The following is a 24,235-nucleotide window of genomic DNA, read 5'->3' as shown; positions in this document are numbered from 1 at the left end:
TTCATTCCGACGGCCAAGTCGACACGGCCACTACCATGCCTCCCTGCGATTTTCGTTCAGTAAATGTGCACAGCAAGAACCAAAAAGAGAGCAGCTTCAAGAGTGATGCCACCACAAAACTATCGTGCAGCAAGGGACTTGACATATCCACAATGACTTCAACACGATCAAAGATTCAGATCAGGGTTCAAGGGCGAAGAAATTCAGCTTAGATCGTCAGGCTTTGAGCTCCAATAAAATGTTAAATTATAGCCGGATGGATCTCTCTTTTTTCAATAATTGTAACAATGCTAGCAAAAGAGCTCCCGCACATGCGACCTAAAAATGGGGGAAGTAAAAAATTGATTAATTTAGGAAAGCATTTGAATAGCTATGAAAAAGATAGACTTATATTTAGGGTGTATTTGGGAAGTCTTTTGGGGAAAGTCTTTGAGAAAATGTAAAGATTTTTAGTTAAATGAGTTTTTCAAAATGCAAATTGTGTTTGGCAAATCCTATTTGTGAAAATTTATTGTTAAGTATTTTTGAGTAAAATAGTGTTAGGACGAATTAAATTTGCAAAAGAATTTTGTTATTAAAAAAAAAAAAAAAAAGAGAGTTGATTGGCTAAAGGCTTGGTGACTCGCCGACAAAGAGCTAATAGTTATCGGCAAATGATAGGCGGTCTAGCAAGGGGTGGGTGGTGTGGCAAAGGGCGAGTGTCCGGCTAGGGTCGCGTGCGGAGGACGCGGCACGCCGAGGGTCGCCACAACCGAGATCGCAACCAAATCACGAGATCCGAGTTGCAACGACCCTCATTGGACGATTAGCGCAACCTACCATGCCGCGACCTTCGCGAGGTCAGCGCAATCTAGTTGCCACGACCAGATCTAGGTTGTCGTAACCCTTGTCGCCCGCATCCCGTGTGTGGGTGACTCGTCAAAGGGTCGCAGACCCTAGCCAAACCACCTACCATTCACCGCGCCGCTTGCCCTTTGCCCATCCGCCTACCATCGCCGGCAACCACCGGTCAAGAAAGAGGAAGGCAAGAAGATGAAGATGATGAACAGTTATCGAGGGTAAAATCAACAAAACAAATGATTAGCTAGGACAATTTTAAAATAATATTTTCACTTGCCTTGAAAGCCAGCATGTCGAGAAAGCCAAAGGCTTGGATTTGGGAAAGGTAGGGTGCGTTTGGGAACCACTTTTGGGAAAAGCCTTTAAAATGCAAATATCTTTGAGTTAAAGGTGTTTTCAAAAATGCAACCGTGTTTGGTAAATTGTACTTTGAAAGCTCTTTGTAAAGTATTTTGAGCAAAATAGCGTTTGGGAATTACATTTACAAATGATATTTGTGGTAAAAAAAAAAATTATCAAAACAAAAATTAAAAAATTGACCAAAAGGGCAAGGCCGGCGACCTCCGCCACCTCCGGTGACTCCCAAGCAACGCCGGATCTGGGCAAGCCGGGTCGCGCGACGCCGTCACACCTCGGCGACCTCGGCGACGCCGGATCACAGGGCGGAAGGTCGCGGGAGGACCTCGCCGCCCGGATCTGGTCGCGGCGGGTTGCGCGACCTCGCCGCCCCCGATCTCGGGGCGGCGAGGTCGCGGAGGTCGCGCGATGCCGCCGCGACCTGCATCCGAGGGCCGCGAGGTCGCGCGACCCAGACGGGGGCGGCGAGGTCCTCCCGCGACCCCCGCCGCCCCTGATTTGGGTCGCGGTGACCCGGATCTCGCCGTGGGTCGCGGCGGTCGCGCCACCCCTCGGCGTCGCCGTCCTGGGGCGACGGTCGCCAACGACCGCTCGCGAAAGAAGAAGCTCGCGGAAGAAGAAGACCGCCCGCCGCCCGCATCTCGAGGGGCATGCGGCGACCAGGCCCTCGGTCGCGCCACCTCACGGCGTCGGTTGCGCCACCTCCGGCGGTCGCGCCACCCCCGACGATCGCCGGCGTCCCTCTAGCGATCGCCGCTCGCAATCGCCCGAACGGAACCCCTGGAGAAGATGAACAGTCGCGACACAAGGGCAAGAACCTAAAAACTAAAAATTTGTGAGGATAATTTCGGAAAAAAATAATATGAACAGTGCCGTGTGGGCATGCCGAAATGCCGAAAGCCCAAGGTAGGTCCCCGCCTGGCTTTCAGCTTCACAAATCTTTGGCGTTTAGGTAATGGAGCTCAAAGTTTTCCAAACGGCCCAAAGCATTTGGCCAAGTATCTTTAGACTTCAAAGGGGCTTTGGGAAGTGGTTCCCAAACGCACCCGTAGTCAAAAAAATTTTGCCACCTTTACACGCTTAAGGGGCTTTAGGAGAACAGTTCCATTTTTGGATTTAGTCCATAGTCATACGGGCCCCTTGTTCACGTGACTATTTACTTTGAAAAGTCGCCATATGATATATTCACGCTGTTTTAATATTGCAACAGTTCTCGCAAAGCACGATAATTTTTACTGTTTTCTTTTCCCGATCTTTTTTATCATATCCTCGCTCAATATCTCGAAGTCGAGTATCAAAAGAGCATCCTACTACATTTCTGTAACGTTGTCTTTGTTTTTCCATTTTAAATTCCGTGTAGTACGACAAAAAGATTCGACAGCACCACGTGGGGGGCGTGCGCTGGCACTCCGGCGGCAGCATCAAGGCCGACCTCGCCTCGCCTCACCTCACCTCACCCGCAGCTCCACCATCCACCACCGACCGACGGCGGCGACACCTCACTCTCGAAGACGACACGGACGCCTCGCCATGTCCTCCGGTAATAATCTCCTCGTCTCCGTCGAACTCATTCTCTTTGTCTCTTTGTCTCTTTGGCCATTCCCTCTGATCGACCTCCGATGCTGAGGTTTATGCTTCCTCTTGGTTTCGCGCCGGATGCGCAGGCGGCACGAAATCGGCTTCTTCTCCTCCGCCGTCGCCGAGCTCGAGCTTGTGGCTCGCTCCGAACCCGAGCAAGAGATGGGGAGCTCTTCTTTCTCTTCTACACGCCGTTCTGGCTCACTCTCGCGCTCGGCATCGTCGTCCCTTACAAGCTCTACGAGGTCCGTCTCGATCCTTCGCGACCCAAGTTTGAATTTTTTTGTCTTTCTTTGCCGAATTTCGTATTCATTTGCATTTGCTGTTGTGGGTTTTCGTTGAGAAAAGGGGGTTTTGGTTTGCTCGAGTGGGTTTTTTGTTCGTGATTCGTGAGTGTCCAGTTTTCCGGGAGGCACTCGGACTTTCCCATCTCGCGTCGAGTTTGTCCCTTTAGTGTCAGTCCGAAGCTGAGCTGGGTAACTTATTTTATCGACGAAGGGGGGGGATAAATCGAAAAAAGATGGTACATTGACAGAACTGGCGAAAACAAAAGCAGGTGTTTTTACGTAAGTTAAGGAGTGAATCGAGCATCTGATTTCTTTCTAGGAAGGAATAATCATCTATGTATTCCTCTCTCCTTCATGTTTGTGTCAACGGAGGAGAGAGATGGTGATGCATCAGCTTTGCGAGAGACCTTTCGATCATTCCCTTTGTCTTCATCTTTTTTGTGGGGGAAGGGAGGGGGAGGGTTGGAGAGTGATGGAAGTCATGAAGACGAGTTTGCTGTGAATTCATCCACTTCTACACTCAGTTTGGATAGAGTGATTAGGAGGGAATGGAGGGAATGGAGGGAATGGAAAGAATTCAGATAATTATACGAAAAGAAATGAAATAGAAAGTTTGAACTAAAATGTTGTTCGGATGCTGATGAGGGAATAGAACGGAAATGTATTCAAAATGAACCTTGATATCTTTTTTATGATTTTGAAACTTCAGATAGAATAAGGGTACTTATGGAGAAAAAGAGAATTTTCTTTATATGTTGTATGAATCCCTCTGAGTCCCTCCATAGATGTTAGGAGAAATTTAGAAACTACATAAAACTGGCTGCACTGGTTTTCCTAATCCTTCTCCCTCCATCTTCACCATTCCATCCAAAGGCATGATCATTTTATATTCTTTCTCATCCCTTCTAATCGTTTCATCCAAACTGAATGTTAAAGTAATGAAGAATAGATAGGATGATACATTGCAGCTCTTATCTTGCATTTCTCATAACCTCCAGGCAGAATTCCCCCAAAAAAATAAAATGCACATGCTTGATTGAAGAACATACTCAGTCTAAGTAACTGTATGATTTTCTCCTTGCATCAAATGACAGAGCTTTACGGAGTTAGAGTACTTGCTTCTGGGGTTGGTGTCAGCAGTTCCTGCATTCCTGATACCGATGGTAGTTGTCGGGCAGGTATGTTTGTTGACTTTCTTAATGGACTTACATGTCACTTGAATGAAATCATCCCTTAAACTCTAGTATGGATTTTCATGTATGCTCAATGCTTTGGTTCTCCTGAATACTGCATAAACCCTTGCTTGGAACTCTGATTGTGTTCTCAGTTTTAAGTCTAAAAAAAGGTGTTAAACTGGAATTTGCTTTCTGCAAGAAAGGAAAAAGATGAATTTGCTCATCATAAATACTATTAGATATCACCCTGAGGTGCTAGAACTTCTTTTTGATATGGAATGTTCTTAAATTCTCGTACTTGTGCAGGCGGATAGCAGTTTGTGCTGGAAGGATCGCTATTGGGTCAAGGCAAGTACTTTTAGGGGCACAATTGTCCATATTCTTAATGCTCCAAAAGCTACTTCCATGATATATATTGCTCATCTATGTTTGGACTCAGTAACATCAATTTTAGGGTATACCGCTGACGGATCACACATTTTGGTGATGAAGTGCCTAGAACAGCTTTGTTTCACATGTTGCCTTGTTGATTCATGCATATGATGTGCAGAGTCTGCTAGCTACTTCTACTTTGTGTCTAGGAAAAATATGTTGAGTCGGTCTGATGGAAGTAATGTTGGATCACTGTTCAGATTGCATTTTGATTTGCAATTATAGAGAACACGTCAAACCTGAATTGTTTATGTATAGATTCCATGTCGTGGGTTCAGCTCCTGTGACTCACAATATACTTAAGAAAAGCTGACAAATTTTGATTCTGTAAAGAGCTAGGGCTTTAAACTTTGTATCTGTTGTTACGGTTTAGTGGAACATTTGAGCATTTTTATGTGCCTTTGCATTATATATCCTGCCCATATGGTGTTCAGTGGTGATGGCCTGGTTAAATTATCTGAATTACATGAGTACGGGAGCATCAACCTAGAAGTTGCATTACAGCACATTAAAGCAAGTTCCCCGAAGGCTGTGAATGCTTCAACTTTATGTTATTTGCCTAAAGTAAGAATCGTCCTGGTAAATGCAATATCTCTTCTCTTTGAGTTAAAGATGACTGTACATGTGACATTTTACTCATCCACTATGCGAAGCTGGCCTTTTTGTGGACATCATTTAGCTGGATATTAGGATCTCCAGTAAGAGCTGCTCTTCCACCCTGACATTTAACCATGCTTTGGCAGGCGAGTCTCTGGATAATAATCTTTAGTTACGTTGGGAATTACTTTTGGACGCACTACTTCTTCACAGTTTTGGGAGCTTCTTATACATTTCCGTCGTGGAAAATGAATAATGTGAGCCATAAATTTGAGACGTTGACTAGTTACGCCTTTCTTAATCATCTGTCAGTTGCTTATCATGCACTCTGGTTAATTTTTTCGGTGCAGGTACCGCATACTACCTTCCTCCTGACTCATGTTTGCTTTTTATTTTACCATGTTACGTCAAACATGACCCTCCGCCGCCTAAGGCATGCTATTGCTGACTTGCCTGAAAAGTTCGGTGGGTTACTGAGGCAGCATGGATTCTGGCTCTTTCCTATTTCATAGCATACCTGGAGACTCTGGCTATTTCTAATGTATGTCCTCAACAGTTGTTTAACTATCCATACTATTATGTCCAATTCCTTCTTATATGGATGACATGCTGATTTTATTGCCTGTTTGAACTGGAGTGGTGCATATTTCTCAATGCATTGTCTCCAAGACTGCTTATTCTTGCCAATTTCCTTTATCCATGGCCTAATCATGAATAGAATCAGTTAATTTGACATATTTGGTCAACCTTTAAATGGAATTTTATTAGGTTAAGAATATCATTTGTTATCTGTTTTGTAATATCCCCAATAAATGCTGATTCATTTCTTCTTCAACATATATTGCTCAGCACGCTTTCGTAGTTTCAATAATATCTTTCTGCCTGCAATGTCACATCACAAATTTTTGCAAGCTTTCAACTTTGCATGGAACATTTTGAAATTTGTTCTTTCCTTTGTGCGAGGCACGTCTTTGCTGCGAAACATGCCCAAGACACTTTACGTAGCAATCGTCTCTATTTCATTTAGCTAATTGCAGATGGTTAAATACTCATATGATATTGAAGGGATTATGCTAAACTAATTTGTTTCATTCAATTTTTGCAGTTTCCTTACTATGAATTTGTAGACCGGGCATCCATGTATACAGTGGGTCCTTGTTTTATGCCATATACTTTATTGTGAGCTTTCCAATGTTTCTGAGGTGAGAACTTTAGGTGCCCAACACCTATTCTATGAATTCTTATCCTCTCTGTTTCATAGAGTGTATGATTCAGCAGCAACATGCACACATCAGAGCTGCACAATCACTTGAATAGTGATAGATATGAACTCGTCCTAGTATGAATTTAAAATGGTAAATGAGAGAATTATAGGTTCCAGTTTGCATAAATGCATGGCCTGTAGTTTATCAACTCTGACAGTGATTTCATTGATAAATAACAACAATGATCAGTATCATGCTTTCAACTTTGTGAAACCATCTGCCAGAATGAAGGCAATGGACGCAATCATCTAACCAGATGAAAACATTATTTGGTTAACGAGCCATAAATTCTGGCAAGGCTGATCTGCACTGTACGCTCCATTTTCTTCATGTTCTCTGGCATGTGTTAGATCTTTTTTAATTTTTTGGTCAAAGGCATCTATTTGATTATGTGGTTGTTTTTCATACATTATGTTTCATGTATATATGTTAAAAGGAATAATGCTCCTCCTCACTAGTAAACTACAAATGCACCCTCTTTTTTTCCCCTTTTTTTCTTATTGAAATGGAGTGGAAGAACTGTAGAATTTGGAAGAGGATGTAGAAGTCATAGCTTTGTCTTTAATTGTCATACGTTTTGTAGTTGGTCACTCATTGGAGCTCATGCAAGGTTCGTTGGCTGAAAATAAACTTGCCCCTGCAGGATTGATGAGAAGCCAGGCAGTCCTTGGGACCTGCCGAGGGTAGCTGTCGATGCTTTGGGTGCTGCGATGCTGGTGACAATCATACTCGACTTATGGCGTATTTTCCTCGGACCAATTGTCCCAGTTCCTAACTCAAAACAATGCATTCAGCCAGGACTTCCGTGGTTTCCTGGTCATTCCGTGGAAGCTTGAGATCTCATTGTACTAAAACGGGAGCTTGGGTTCTAGTTCCCAATTCCATAGAGGCTGTAAGTTTTGGGGCGTTCCATGTTAGGGAAAAGATGTAGCGACAACCGTGCCAAAGGGCTTGTATTGTACTAGTTGTAGTACTTAGGACATTAAACATTTGTTGAGGAATGTCTCCAAGTACATGCAGGTGCGATTTGAAACCATGACGGTGTTAGTGTTGAGCTTGCCAAATATGCTTACCTTAGCTTTTGATTTGCATATATGCCTTATTTAGCTTGCCTAGCTGTGTTGCGTGGCATGCATTGAATTGTGAATGAGCTTGATAGATTCGACGAACGTCATGGACGAGGCACTTTCTCTATGTTGATTCTGGCAACTCAGGCATAATTTTGTTATATCCAAATATTTAGGATGCATTTATTTAAAAGAAAACTTCATAAGAAAATAAAATATCGAGAAACCATTTTTCAGAAAATGAATAGTTATCATTTGTTTGATGATATGTGATCGAAAACGTTTTAATAGTTTTCTATTAAAGTAATTTTTCTTTTTTGGTCAGTCATACCCTATTCTTATTTTTTCTTTTTTGGTTAGTCCTACTCTATTCCTACTCTATACTTACTCTCAGACTTTTGCCCTGCCTCTTATAGGGCGTGGGAATCGAAATTCACTATCCCTACCCCATCTCCTTCTCTCGAGAAGGTGGGGATTTGAACCCTCACCTCCCTCTTCCATGTTGGAAGGGTGGCGTGGCGACAATCCCGTGAGCTTTATTAAAGTAATTTCACTCATCACTAAAAAAATAAATGATTAATATCATGAAAAACCCCAAACTAATACACGTATGATAAATTTATCACAAATTAATTTTTTGATTATAAAAAACTACAAACTGCTATACACGTGAAAATTTTATCCCAACAAACAAAAAAAACACTAAATTGGTATATTTGTGATAAACTTACTGCAAATTAATTTATTCAACCGTAAAAAAAACGCTAAATCGATACCTTTATGACAAATATATCTATTAAATTAAATTAATACCACAAAAAATAACTATCACAAACGGAAAATAAAATCACAAATTAGTATATTAGTCAACTATTACGTGTCATCCTACTTAGTAATATAACAATAAAATTTAACGAAAAATAACATAATAAATTTATCACAAGTATCTGGTTTGGAATAAATTTATCAAAAATGTACTAATTTGAAGTTTTTGATGGTAAAAAAAAAATTAATTTTGGATAAATTTATCACAGGTGTACCGGTTTGAAATTTTTTAGGATATTAATGCAAAAATAAATCAAAATTTTAAATTAATTTTAAATTTCTTTATTTCCTTTTTCTTTCTTCTTCCTCTTTATTGGTTGCTGAGCCTCAATAATGATTGATCCCCAAATACAAGCACAGGCCTATGAGACTGAAGTCTTGTGACTAGTGACTAGCCAAAAAATAAGGAAAAAGAAAAACTTAAAATTAAATTAATATTAATATTAATATTAAATTATTCAAGATGAACAATTCCGTGAAGTGTTTACACCTCCTAGGAATTCACTTCCTAAATTTATGCATGAATATTTTCATTGACCGAAAAGTATTTTCGATTTAACTAATCATTTTCCGTGAACCAAACGGTTGAAAATCTGAAAAATCAATTCCCCACACAAACACACCCATAATAATTAGAAAAAAAAGGCCTTTTCTTACATCCGATCTTCTAGGTGATAGCCATGGAAATTTCTAGTGCCCATTCATGGTTTTACTCCTATTCATCAAGGCCGTATGAATTAGAACACAAGCAAATCTCCTTTTCGCTAGCATGTAAACCTACGCTCCGTTCATTTCGTGAAAAATAATTTTCGAGAAAACATTTTCCTGGATTTTCCGCATTCGTTTAAAAGAAAAATGAATTCTTTGAGAAAATGTTGTCCATAAAAGGAAAAAAGTCTTCTAAATTAAGGGAAAATATTTTCTATTTTGAAAAGTGAAAACATTTTCCTCTTTTGATCTATCTTATTTCATACCTCTACAAATCCTCACTTTCTCCTCCCATTTTTTCTTCTTCTTTTTCTTTTTAATTTGAATTTTTTTTTTAAAATTCGAATCATCTTTTCTTTCCTTCTTCTTTCTATTTCATTTTTTTCATTTTTTTTTTTCTTTTATTTCCTTTGTTTTCCATCTTCTTCTTCTTGGCTAGTCATCACCATTGCCAAGCAAACCTCGAGCTCATTGATCTCAAGCTCGCGCCGCACTTTTGCTTATAATTTTTTTTATTTACTCTACCCTACAGTTATACATTGATCAAGCAAATGACTTTACATGCTTTACTTCTTTATTCTTTTGTTTATTGAAATACAAAAGACACATGAGAGAGAACAGGCCACTCAATTGAAAGATTCTCATTAGGGCTGTACATGCTTTGCTTCTTTTCTCCTTTGCTTCTTTTTAAAATCCATACGAACGAACATTTTGTAGAATAAATAAGTGTTTGGTAACAATGAGAGAACAAAGATATAAAGCAAGACCCACCCCATGGTGATGGTGACCGAGTTGGTGGAATCGCACATTGGCCACACGCAATGTCCGTTCATTTTTCACGAAACAAACAGACCCTAGTATGTTCATTGCAATTCTCCTCTGTGCCAACATATGATTACTTGTGAATTGCTAAAGTACCGTACATGGAAGGATTACTCATACTGCTTGAGGGAGCCTAATCATTTGTATGTGATTGTCGCAACAATTATTAGAACCCCTCTTCCTTCTCTTCCTATGTTCACTTTGACAAAGACCATCCTGTTTTCTTTTGCCTCTGAACTCCTCACCAGACTCTTGATGAAGACGGAGATGGAAAGATTTCCACTTAGCTACGGAACCAAGGTGGCTGTGGGTTCATGACACCTAAAAGTTTGAATTGACAAGTCCATAGATGACCCTGATTTGAATAAAGAGACAGTGATTTTCTTTTCAAGATCATGAAATGTGACAATTCCTGTTTTCTTAATCCTTTCCAACCTCCTTGCTACATACACTCCTATTGTTCTGAGTGCGCATATGCAAGTGCGTTTTTGTGCCCCCGAGAGAGAGAGAGAGAGAGAGAGAGAGAGAGAGAATCTTATCTGACCACTATTAACATAGTGACAGAAAGGACTTCACCTAAAAGAGATGAACAAAAGTTCAACTTATATGAGAATCAGCAAAACCTAAGAGCAGAATAGAAAGCAAAAGAGGACAGACAAAATACGGAGCCAAATTAAAAGCTATTGGAGGCTTTCCTCTCTCTCTCTCCCTCCCTCCCTTTTATACCAACAATCCAAGAAAAATGAAATAAAAATAGAAATAAAAAACTTGACAAGAAAACATTACGAGAAACTAAAACAACCTATGGGGGCTTCCCAGGTTACAAAAACAAAATGGATTACTTACGCAGCAGCTTTAGGAGGACAAGCAGCGGGTCAAAAATTGTAACTGTGAATTAGTGAACAATAATACGTCACATGAAATAGCTGAGCGCCTTTTTCTTCTCGAACCACCTTCACCGTAGAGTTCATTCCACTGCAGAAGCTCGGTCATGTTTACAGACTCGGATGATACGCTCGCACATACCTGTTCCCATGTTAACAACAAAGATACGAAATCAATTGAAGCTTCACCAACGATGAAGAAAATGAAATGCTATTAAGTTGTAAATTAGCTCTAGGTTTGAGGACGATTCTCCTATGGTGAGAAAAAGTGCTACATTTCAGATATGTCATTTTCAAATCGTTTTACCCGTTCATGTGCATATTTGAAATCATCCATATTGAGAGGCCGTATATCAGCACTCCCTCTCAAAGCTGGAGCAGGTTTGCCTTCTGCTAGAGCTGCAGCATGCTCCTGCCATGAATTGCACATATTATCAGCCATAATCGAAGTTAGAGTAAAGACGCCCTATCCAATTATGGGAAGACATGGACCTTTTCTCCTTTTCCAGTATCTCTTTAATGGGCCTGTGCGCCGCAGTTACACATAAATTCTGCGATAAGACAGTAACAGGTGAATAAATTCTCCACTAGTGAACAGTTTTGAGTAAAGATTCAAGGTGTCACCTTTAAGGTCACTTCCTGAGTAACCATCAGTCATGCTTGCAATTCCATCCAACTCAACATCTGAGATAAGTCTTCCTTTGCCAGTATAACTTTCAAAATTTTTGCTCTATTTGGAGCATCTGGAAGATTTACCATCAATCTGTAGTAATGACAAAAACTTAGCACCTGACTTTGGGAAATATGAAGGCCCACTTGGAAAGGAAAGTAAGAATTGCAATACATGTGTCCATAAAAAGAAGTCATGGCAACACTCACCGGCGAGGCAGCCTACGGATGACCGCCTCATCCAGGTCAAAAGGTCTATTTGTGGCTGCAAGAACCAGTACTCGTTCTGTATCTTTAGTCCGTAAGCCATCCCAGTTGACCATAAATTCATTTTTCATCTTGCGCATGGCCTCGTGCTCCCGGGGTTCTCCTCCGGCCCAACATACTATCAACCTATAGCCACCAAAACACTATGAGAAGCACAACTAATAGGAACCTAAACCAACAAAAGAAAGAATAGAGAAACTGACTTCGTCAACAAATACAACACTCGGGGAAATTTTACTGGCAAGTGAGAAAACAGCTTTCACATACTTCTCGCCCTCACCAAACCACTGCAAAGAAAAGAAGAGTTAAAGCGTTCAACAGAACAACATTAAATCTTCGCAAATTTCAAATGATCACAAGAAATCAGCCCCAATATTGACCTTGGATGTGATGCTTGACATGGAAATGTTGATGAAATTTGCACCAGCTTCAGTAGCCACGGCCTTTGCAAGCATAGTCTTGCCTGTTCCAGGGGGACCAAACAGAAGAATGCCCTTGCAAGGCTGGACAAGAAAGGTAACAGTGAGACTAAGAGCAAGCTCCACCATGAAAGCATAGCACAAATAACTTGTATTTACAGAGGCACTTAAAGACTGCTTAGAACATCAGACAGAAAGCCTTTTTCAAAACGAAGTTGAGACAATTACTAGAAATTAAAATGAAGAAAAACTAGCACCACTTTTAAAGGCAGCTCATAAAACCAATTTCTGCATTTTGTTCTTTCAGGAAGCCTGAACCATCTGAATTTTTTGGTTTAGATAATTCTTTGACATATGGCCAGTGTCGTTTCAAGTCTTCTCGTTTCCACACTGGTCTCTTTTTCATGTCTTCTCATATTTGCACATTGCCACATTCTTAGGGGTGCATGTGTCCCTATTTTACTTGAAATGATCCTCTTTTAGCTCTTCTTGGAACAATGACACCAGCATTTCTTTGAAGCATGCTCAGCAATTTTGGCTGAGGAAAGCTGCCTAAAACACACTAAGTCCTTTGTGGGGCTAAGCAAAGCCAGGATCACCATCAACACCCTCCCCCAACTCCACCCCATGCAACATCTCTACCAATTTGCCTCATTTATGCTATTCAGAGGGGGTAGAAAAAGATAAATCTAACACGTCGAAAGATCTTGATCAAGATTATCTCAACTCAAAATTCAGCTTAAAGGTTATCTTTCTCAAAACAGGTAACTTAAAACGGTATAATCTAACAAAAACCAGTGTTGCCAAATTTTCTTATATTGAACAAAAATTTAAGCCAATACGGCATTCTTGAAATGAGTGAACAACTGGTAACGATAAGAGGAGTACAAATGATGAGGGTAACTTAATTAATCTAAAGAAAAGAAAACGAAGAAAGCCTAGCAATGCAGGGTGAGATGCAGCGGAAGTGGGCCGGACTGCAGCTGCACTAGGTAGGCAGCCAATCGGGACCGATTGTTGCCCCATGAATACATACTCAATTTCACCTTGCTAGCTGATTGTTTATCAGGTGCCTAGCTACCTCAACTGTCTATTAACCATGATGAATCCTGCATTGAAGAACTTGCCAGCAGATCAACTTTTTCTAGAAAATTGTGCTGGCTTTATAGCCTCAGAAAATAGAAAACCAGAAAGTTTCTGCACACTGTATAGTAGCCTCATTTCAGAACATCTTTAAATTTCTCCAAGAAAGGACAAGATTAAAGCAGGTAAGTCAGTATGTATATTATGGCTGATATACATGGACATATCAGTCATCAATAGCACGCAGTTACAAATGTAAAGGAATACCAAAGCTCCAAATGCATGCGCAAGAACCAGTTAATCGCTATTACAACCAAAACTTCAAGTGGAGCAAATTGAGTGCTCATAGAGAAAAGCAGAACCTTGGTTAATTGCCCTTTGCAGAAAAGTTCAGGCCTCTGTAGAGGAAGCATGACTAGCTCCTTCAATGTATCTTTGACATTTTCAAGAGCTCCTATGTCATCAAATGTGACTCCTATGTCACTGGGGGGAATAACATCAGCAAGAAGCCTTTTCTCAAATTCATTTTCAGTTACAACATCCTGTACAGATAAAAAACTGACCCACAGTTAGACAATTTGCGATTCTTAACACAGGTTTTCCTGCTACACAAAATTTGTAATCCAAATATTTATGATAACCTTGAGTGACTTTTTCAAGCTCTTAGACTCATTCTGAATGGCCTGCAAGATCCCAATGCCATACTGGATGCTGCCAAACATTTCAAAATGGTTACTAACTTTAAGCTGAAGATTGCTGCCAATAAAACATGCATCCTGACAGAGAAAGGAGCAATTCCTTACCTCTCACTGGACAGAACAAGGCGTGAATCAGCATTAGATTCAGGATTCTGCATTAAATGATGGCTTAAAGCCCATCCAATGACCTTTTCTGCACCTGCCAGTATAAACTTAAATTTCAACACCATGAAAAGGGAACATAGTGAGCAACCTCACTTAAATGGATCAACGGCAAAGTACACACTCAGCGGCAAAGTGTTTGGTCCTTGATGCATATTGTATCAAGTCCTTCACATTCCATTCCACATCGACCAAGAACCTGCACATAAGAATTACAAACTAAGATACTATCTCCTCTGCTGCATAAGACTGCCAAACTTTAAAATGCCAACAAATCAAAAGATTGCCCTAATGCTTAACCTCTTCAACATCCTAGGAAACTCGTACTATGGGAACAAACTGTTACAAGGCATGTATGTTGTACACATGGCTGTGATTGGAAAACCTCCCATTTATCATAAAATGACCATAAAAAGAAAAGGTGGGCTCTTCAAATTATATTTCATAAACCATCTATGAGAAAATCAGGCACAAGATGCTCCATGATCTAGAAAAATAGGAGTGAAAATTGCTCACTGTTCGCAAATTATTCAAATTCCCTTTGATCTTTAGTGTCTCGAATCTCGATCCAACTGATGCTTCCAAGATGCAAGAAGCACTTCATCCTGCAATCAGTAATTGCAGTTCCAAGACTCATGTTAACTGAAGCAGTTGGAAGCGAGTATCCAAGATACACCAGAGGGAGTCATACCTGTGGCATGTGGATTGTAACTTTGTTGGGGAAGAGCTTTGTAAGAAGTTTTGTCACCTTTGGAACTTCTTTTCCTCTGTCATGAAGCCGTCCAAAACTATCCTGAGACCATTAAATGAGGTCAGCACCATATCCACAACTTTCATTAGTGTCTTATTTATTTGAGCAAAAAGAACTGAACAAAAGAAATACACTTTGTCCGACAAGTCATATGAAATAACGTTAGGCTGAAGGAATAAGGAATAAAGTGGAGAACAGAATTCAAGCATGGTGTAATGCACATGCAAGGCAGCACTATAGTACAAACATCTACCATCTGCAGAAAAAGATACTTCATGTTTCTAAAACGAATGTGTCAAGCAAGAGTTGATGCATTCCACCAGAAAAATGAGTCCATCACAATTATTATCCATATTTTAGTTAATCCTTGATCAACTTGTCTGTTTTAACCTCTTCACGCAACATATAATATTCCGAATGGTTATATTGTATGTCTTGACATTTGATTATTATGTCTTTGTCTCAGCCACAAGATTGTGGTGATATTTAAAATCAAAGGCCCAGATGTTAAAAGCATTCCATAAACATCTCATAGCACGTCAGCAAGTCACGACCCATTACACATAAGTACAAAAGTTAAAACTGACACCATAGCATGTCAGCAAGTCATGACCCATTACACTTAAGTATAAAAGTTGACGCTGAAATAGTGTATCTACATATGTATACATCATGGCTCAAAAAAAGGAACAGAGCAACTGCTCATCATTTTGAGTAATTAGCAACCTATTAAAACTTTCGGATCTAAACTACAATATGAAGCATAGAATCACCAGGAAATGAGGAAGACCATGCTCAGATTGACGGTGTAGTCAACCTACAAGCATGTTATACGAACCTATAGATGCCAACGTCCCCAGGGAAGACAATGAATAAGCGCCCTAAATCCCAAAGAATTAAAATAAGTATGACAGTACAACAAGGTGAAGAATGAAAATCATTACCGGAAAGGCCAAATCAAGAAGAGCTGTCTGATTGCTCCCAAACTTTGTGAAAAGAAGACCACCAGGATGTGACTGCCACCAGAAAACAAGTCAAACACAGCCAGAATATGGAATGTACTTTTGTGTAAATTCCAGGCTAGCTTAAAAGCGTTAACCTCCAGCAAAGGGACAAAGGAATAAAGAACAACAAACTGAACAAATTATATCATCTTCTGTATCAGAGATTAAATCAACGAAAAGGAGGTGGAGACAAGACTGATGATCCTCTATGCAACTACAACTTGATCAAGAATTTAAACATAAATCTCATCTATTGACTAAGTCAGAGAAAAGATTGCAGAAACGACAACGAAAGCCAATTATTATAGAGCCATGGGAAGCATCAGATCCAAATAAGCATCATGCCAGATTTAACAAGCGACAACAAAGAATCACCTTAATAAAAATTGCATTATTTCTCAAAACCAGAAAAAAAGGTTACCTTCTCCTTGCGGTTGTCAGTATGGGTATGGGAACCAATGACAACACATATTATTGGGAAGCTTTTCAATTCTGCTTTTAAATGTAGGGAATGCATCTGAGTTCCCAGCAATAGACTTCTCAGCATCTTTCATAAACAAAATGAAAGGAGAATTTCTGCTCTCACTGGAGACAGCCTGACACCAAAAAGAACACACAAATAAAAACTAAAGAGATTCTATCAACTATTAACAATTCAAATAGGGAACAAGAGAAACCACCTCAAACAAGGTGTCAATTAGTAGCTTGTCTAAATCTTCACTGCAGGAGCTCTCCAAACGAAGATCAGTTGCTGGACCAAACAAACGATGAAAGGAAGAGGGTTAGAGAAGTAAAACGCCTGATGATTTTAAGTGAAGAAAACTTTAAAGAGAGAAATTATACCATTACAGAAGAATCCATGACCTCCCTCACAAGAACCCCCAAGGTCAACTCCTTCAGAGACAGATTTATCAAATCTCACACCAATTTTGGACATGGGATTATCCTCGAAAAGTAACACTACCTTTCCACATTTCCCAGAAGCCGGACCCCTGTCAAAGTCATACAAGAAAAACAACACAAAAGAACATGATCAAAGAAACGCTCCATGGCACACCATCAATATGAAAACTAGAAAGACAAAAGGCATATCAGAAACATAGAGAAGTCAATGCTGATCAGAAATGAACCCGATGCACAGAGATTTCAGTGCTTTTGCTGTTATCGTGAAAATACAAAAAATGAGCTATTCAGAACAAGGACCAAGAAAAATAAAGTCATTATGCACAGGGAAGGAGCAACAGATGTTACTCAACCAAAATAAAGCAATGGCAACAATTTCTGCAGAATCTCCATGCACAACAATTTTCCAGAACTTAAACACGCTACACACCCACCCACACTAAAACCACCTGACAAGCTAGAGATAAGCAGCATCACATCACTTCCCGCTAACCATATACGTCTATAGAAAACACAAGGATGACCATCAATACACTATATGAAATCCGTCATTTGGTCTTATCCTAACAGCAAGCAATTATTTGTCCTAAAGAAACAACTCACTTGCTATAACAAGAGATGCACCCAGGACTCTGCCAGACTATCACTACTCATTTCAGATTTAGCATCTCAGCCCTTCTCATTAGTTTTTCCAGAGAGCAACATGAAAGTCAATGCATGACACAAGCTCTACAAAGTTTTCCCTATTTCTGACACATTTCACATTCCAATCTAGAAAGGCTATGATGGTAGAGAGAATTAACAAAACAAACATGTTGATAAAGGTATCTTTGTGAGATTAAAGAACAAAATCATGGGTGGCAATAATAGAGGTACCTTGATGACGAGGATGCGTACACGGAGCCAGAAGCTGACCCAACAAACCTTACCCTGTCGCCTACAAGTTTTAAATCATCATGTTAAGTAAGATGCATAAATATGAACTGCATATTGAGGAAAATTAGAATGAATGAAAAAGATAGCTGTTGATAATCAATTCAATTAGCATACCTAATTTAAATGAATTACTCTTGGATGCACCAGAGGATGAAGCTACATTATCATTCTCAACCTTCGTTGTGAATCTGGGACAAAAGAAGAGGGAGCATTTGATGAGCTAGGTGCATCGCCATCACCAACTGGCAAAATTAATCGCCTTGACCAAGTCAGCTGGAAGAGGGCTTTGTTTTGGGCAGTTGCAGGATTTGTCAACGTTAATTCCCTCTTTTTAACAGCTCTGCTTCCTTGGAAGATAAGCCCTACAACAAATTCGTAATCAACCAGTGACATAATTGACCTCAACCTATACAGCCAAGATTGAGATTGTTTAATAATCTCCCTCCCTCACTCTCACATACACCAAAGAGGGCAGGGTCCACGAAAATCAATAGGTATAAGTTAAAACATTGAAAAAAGCACAAGCAGAACACTTACCCCCAAAAACGAATGGCTGTCAAATACGAGCAATTTGGCACCAAAGTGATTTGCAAGTGCTTTTGCCAACATCTCCTGATAAATCTCAGACCCTGCAATTAAAATATTGACAGTTTCGAAATTCAAATTAGCTCAGAAATAGCTCAAATAAAAAAATCTCATTCACAATAGAGGAAGAAAAAAAATCACGCACCAGCAGGGCCTGAAAGCAAAATCCTTGGGTTCACTGTTGGAAGGTCTGACGATATTTAGCATGTTCTCTATGCTTCAAATGTATAAATGAAGCAGCAATTAACACATTCTTGGTGTTCTCTCACTGCGAAGAAAAGGCACCACAAAATATTTAATCCATGATCAACCATATCAGGACTAAGCAAGCTGACCATGACTCTCTAAATGTTGACAGCTCGGCATAGCAAAGCAGATCTAATACAAAACAACCACAAGGGCAAAGTAAATCTTTACCATTCATGAAATGCTATTGTTAGATCTATTTATAGCAAAAAAAGATGCCTCCTCATTGTGTTTTAAAGAAGAAGCAGGTCTAGTGGCAAAGATTGATATTTATAAATTAAAAAAAAAAAAAAAAAATAGAGGCAAATTAGTTTGCAAAGATAATCCCAAGAGCACTATTGATAGGCCAATAGCATCGAGAGCACAAGTTCCTCCTTAATCAGAACTGCACCAAAGAAACATGAGAAACAACACTTAAAATAAGCCTTTTCCCACTAAGTCACACTTGACAGTCAAATTATTTTCTCCCAGGGAACCCAACTAATGCACTCTCTCAACCCATAAATGATATGACACATTCATTGCAAATGGTCAAATGAACAAACTTGTAATCATTCAAGTTCAAATTCAGGATGCAGATTAGTGTTGATCACCAAAAATTATCACTGCAACCAACAAATTCCATCCAGTGACAGCCAGACAATTTCCAAAGAGTATCGCCATTGCTAAAATCACATTGACGAGCTCGTGTCTCTTACCATCAAGAACTAGTAGTTGCTTTTCTGTTTCTGAAACAGATGTGATAAGTGGTAAAAGTACCCACCTCAAGTAGTATGGAAAGTTATCAAATGAAACTTCTATCTCTCTGCCATCAAGGATTCCTGCATGAACCTCTTGCTTGAATACTGCACAACGTAAAGACATGCCTGATGTTGATGCTGGTTGCGAATCCCTTGTCCATTCGCTCGATTCTTCGAATACCTGTTAACACATACTTTTGCTCAATTTCAGCTTACAACTAGTTGATAGAGCAAACATCCTCAAGGAAGGCCTTAGCCAATGAATCAACCCAGAGATTTTTACATTGCCTGCCTCTGTGCCAACGTCCTGGTTGCTTTCAACAGGAAGACTCTTGCCCATTGCTCCATCTTCTGCTGCTTTCTCACTTGCCAGATTCGGCGCCGAATTTCCTTCCAGGCCATCATCAATGTCCATCCCATCATTAATTGCAGAATGAGCAGGGACTTCAGGTGCTTGATAGATTTTGATGGAAGCCGTGCCAGGCGGCTTCCATCGTGATATATCTTGCTTCAGGCTTGAAATGGATGCCAATATGCTAGCCCCAGTCATAGCCGAATTATCCTCTGACCTCCGCTCAAGTTGAAAAGTTTTTCCCATGCTTTTCATCTCCGAGCCCTTGACTGTGGGATCAGATACTATTTGCTGGAATATCTGGATAGAGAGAAATTAAAGGAAATCCCATGCATAAAAAATGCATGACACATAATCATAAAAAAGAGTGTAGACAGTCATAGATAAATGCAATATAAATATTAGAAGTTGCTTTCCATGAAATCCTCCAATTCCACGATAAGGTGATGATTTAATGTCCAATAGAAATTCGCCAAGAGAATGTCAAGGTAATGATTCTTTTTCCCACATATAGAAGTCCTCCAGGTTAATGGCAAAAGATGATTTTAAGTCCAAAACCAAGTCAAAGGGGAATCCATGTGTCCAAAATGAGAAGGCATGCGTCATGAAAACTCTTTGATTGTGCACTTTAATTACATAATTCTTGTCTTGGCTGGCACCATTCCAAATATCTACCAAAAGCTTGGACTTTAGTTTGTTTCATACTTCATGGAGACTGCACAACTTCACCTCCATGATAAATACGACACTTTAGTAGACTCCACTACCCAACTTCACTCTGCTCTTGCCCTCATTCTCTCCTTTTTCCCCAAGTTCGCACTCACCTCTCTCCCTCCCTCCATTTCTTTCTCCCTACCTCACAGCTATTTTTACTTTTTACTTTTCTTTAACTCCTTCTTCTCTCTCTCTCTGTATACACACTTCCTCTCTTCTCTTGATTTCCATCCTCCTCCTTTTTGCTGCTTCCACCTTCGACTATTTGTTGATAATTTACCTGCAAAGTTGCTGAGTTCCTCTTGTTCTTCATCTTCATATTTTATTATCTCCTTCAAAAGAAAAGGAGACTTCTTCTTGACTTCTGGGAAATCATAATGCAGTAACCATGGAGATGACAGAGTTGCAGAACCAGAACATCAGAACCAAGAGGTTTAGACAAGTATGAAATGAAAGAAAAGGATACATAAGCATGGTTCATCACGCCAAACACGATCTCATCCCCGAGTTTAGCGTGCAACTGGAGTTCTTCTTGATAGCAGTTCCATTTACTTGAACCAATCCCTTGCTACCCGTGGTCTCTAGTGTGGCTACAGCAGCGCTTCTCGCTGGTCAAGCCCACAGATAGTGAGTAATGATACTGCATGTGCATTTTATAGGCTTCATCTCCACATAGAACTAAGCCAACCCAATAGAGCAAGTAACTGAAACTCGACCCACTAATTAAAGGAAAGACCCTCCTGTACTATTCAAAGAATTGGCACTTCCTACACATAAAAGAGAACTGTAGTTCCCCATGACTCGAGCCCAGCAAGCGAATGATACCTGATTGTGCTTTATCTTACAAAGAATACCGCTTATTGTCTGGTCCTTCAATGGGAAGTTACACTGTCTGCTAGCACCAATTGTGAAACTAGGGCAGCTAATAGGAACGTTGGGATTCTGCAGTCCATGAAAACACACATTAAACCGGAAGAAATACATTAAAAAAAAAAAATCACAAGAAATCAAACAAGTCAACACTGCGTTCTATCTCGAGCTCCAATTACCTGACCCAATTGCGACAACAGGCGGCACCACGGCGTAGAAGACTCGAAGCTCGGGCTCTGTTTTTGGAATGAATTCCAAGAAGGGAAAGAACTCCGATGCTTATCCACCACAAGTGGCGAAGTACCTGCCAGTAAAAACACACAAACCCCACAGAGGAAGCATATAAAAGACGAGCTTTTACGACCCAATCAGATGGACAAAGCCGATCAAGAACGCGAACGGCATACCCTCAGGGATCGGCGCCGCCACCGCGACGGCAGGCGTCCTCTCCCCTTGGCGGTGCTGACGCAATCGTCTCCAGTGACCGCCGCATCTCCATCCGCACATTCCGCTGGATCAGTCGGCGCCGGCGGCGAGCACAGCTCCTTCGAATTGTCCGCCGCCGGCATGGGTCTGTCCGACGCGCCGCCGCTATCTTCCTGAAATTCCAACCAAGAAGAAAGAGACGAATCAGACGGGGGAAGGGACGAAACCCACCAAAATCCACACCGCGACGCGAAAATCCATCTTGACGCCCCAAAAAAAAAAAGGAAAAAAATCAGGGTCGAAATCAAGAATCGACGGTCCGTTCTCCCTTCATCACCTTCTGACGCTTCGGCGACGGAGATTTGTCTTCCGAGGAAGAAGATCGCTTCCCATTATTGCCCGAGAGAGATCCACTGCGCCTCGTTGACACCATGACTCTCTCTGTTTCCTTCCTCTCTCTCCCCCTTTCGTTACGAAATTTCCGAGCTTTCCTCGCTGTGCTTTATTCCGGGTCTCCTCCTCCTTCCTCTGCCGCCTCTTCCTGGTCTGTGCGCAGTGGTCTTTCGGGTCTGCACTGCGCGAGCAAGACACGAGAGCGAGAGAGAGAGAGAGAGAGAATGGGTATGAGCGACGAGCGAAATGCAATGTAATTGTAATGCAAATGTGGAGGGGTGGGTTCGAGAGAGAGAGAGAGGTTCTATTATTCTTTTCTCTCGCGGAAAAGGGCGAAAACAGGGATTAAAAATATCGAAGAATTGGGGTGTCTGGCTGGTTTGGTGCGAGAGGAGGACGGCTTGAAAATTTATAGGAGACAGCGAAACTCTCGTCTCATCGAAAGCGTAGGTTCGACAAATCTGGGGTTCGGATTCGGGTTCCGGTTCGGGGGCTCGTGGTCTCGCGCTTTCGCACGTTAGCAAGCTTCCGTTCGATTCCGACACCCGGGATGCGCCCCGATTTTGTGCATGGGAGGCGTTATGGGCCTTTTCTCGGCTTTTCCTGTTGTTACGCATCTCTCTCTCTCTCTAAAATTCATGCTTTTCTTTTTCCTCTTCAAAAAATTAATTATTACCATGCGCGGACTGCAGTATAGATTATTTCTTGACATTGCACAATTGCCAGTTTATTGTAATATTTAAATAATAAATCATGTTTTCACATAATAATTTAAACATTTAGAATATGCTATAAGATTCATACAAATTTTCACATAATATCAAAACTAAGTTCAATTTGAATCTTTGAGATCTTATTTGTCTTTACTAATTAAATTTTCATATTTAATACTAAGTAAAAGACCGGACTAAGCGTGAGGAGAAAAATATTTAAAATTGTGGAATAGTTAGTAGTGGTATTATAAATTATCACAGCTAGATTACATAATTTAAAGCAAGTCTTTGCATAAAAAAAGACATTTATACGATGAATATAACGCTAATTTTATGGTTAGTATGATTGCCATATAAAAATGCTTTTACAATGGAGAAGCGACATGAGGACGCGAGAAGTTTTATGCACGTACTGACCTAAACCCGAATAATTAAGCCAGGCAGCAAGTTTTTGCGTTGAGAAGACAGACGTTTTCGCTTTGTTTGACATGTCGCTTGTGTCTTTGTGGCTGTCTACGTGGATGGAGTGTGGGTGTCGGGTCCTGTGGCGCGACGTGCGTTCACACTGGGGGAGGCAAGTTAAGAGCATAGATCAACTTTGAATCATTGCATGGCATCCATTAATTTTAGACTCCTGGAGATGATTAAAAGTGACAAAATTAGGGTGGGTGATAGAACGAATAGTCATGGAGACAGAATTTCCAGACAAGAAAGCAATTCATTGGGATAAAAGCACGTTATAAGGCCAGCGTTCATTCAAGACTACGTAGGTGTCATAATTATTAAAAAATTCACTCAAAATGATATAATCAATCAATCATTTAAGTGTTAAAACTTTTTTGAAATTGTTCACTCAAGTGCCGAAAACCTAATCCGGTATAGTGCTTGCAGTAACCATTTTTTAAAAATTGTTGCACTCAAACGAGATTTGTTCATAACTTGATATCTGGATGATTGAAAAAAAAAAAAAGTCATGACACTTGTCATGTCATTTTTTGCAAATCTTTTGAACCGACATGGAGCTCCTAAGGTCAACGGATGAGGCTGAAAAACAAGAAGAGATTGTGCGTCGGGTGCAGTAGTACCTCGGAATATGGGTTGGTAAATCCAAGATCAAAGGCGATTCTTCCATGCGAAGGATGGAGAATTCAAAGCTTTTCTTTCTTTTTTGTCGTAGAGTTCAGAGCTTGTTGACATGCTGGGAGAGGAACGTGAATTGGAATATTCAAGGGTTGAACAAGCGACCTAGTGGAATATTCAAGGAACTCGATCCTTCTGCCTTCCTTCTTCCTTAGTGGGCTCAGAAGGATTGATTCTTTACCATAAAAAGAGATAGAGTGATCTCCTGCACACTGTTTGGAGATAATATTTGACAGGATAATTGTCTAATCAGTCTCATTTATTGATTCAACCTTAAACTTTTCAAATTAAAACTTTGTGTTCAATTATAATATACTATTTGTCAAT

The 24,235-nt window shown here is 40.4% G+C and overlaps 1 protein-coding gene and 2 pseudogenes across 1 annotated transcript; 2 read left to right on the top strand and 1 right to left on the bottom strand.

Annotated features, from left to right (window-relative positions):
* Positions 1 to 2,503: 2,503 nt before the first annotated feature.
* LOC104426171 (cycloeucalenol cycloisomerase) lies at positions 2,504 to 7,678 on the top strand. Its single transcript, XM_010039128.3, is given in 10 exon segments — positions 2,504 to 2,737; positions 2,862 to 3,020; positions 4,157 to 4,240; positions 4,544 to 4,585; positions 5,413 to 5,523; positions 5,617 to 5,722; positions 5,725 to 5,807; positions 6,372 to 6,417; positions 6,420 to 6,468; positions 7,175 to 7,678. Coding segments are annotated over 8 exon segments (648 nt in total). The 5' UTR covers positions 2,504 to 2,737; positions 2,862 to 3,020; positions 4,157 to 4,222; the 3' UTR covers positions 7,368 to 7,678.
* Positions 7,679 to 10,478: 2,800 nt separating this feature from the next.
* On the bottom strand, positions 10,479 to 22,124 carry LOC120289898 (annotated as a pseudogene).
* A 1,660-nt stretch (positions 22,125 to 23,784) lies between these two features.
* The window catches only part of LOC120289897, a 5,574-nt pseudogene continuing 5,123 nt past the window's right edge, over positions 23,785 to 24,235 (top strand).

This window comes from Eucalyptus grandis, chromosome 11, assembly GCF_016545825.1.
Source record: "Eucalyptus grandis isolate ANBG69807.140 chromosome 11, ASM1654582v1, whole genome shotgun sequence".
NCBI lineage: Eukaryota > Viridiplantae > Streptophyta > Magnoliopsida > Myrtales > Myrtaceae > Eucalyptus > Eucalyptus grandis.
Note: the sequence above shows the minus strand (reverse complement) of the source record. Positions and strands in the feature narration are given on the sequence as shown.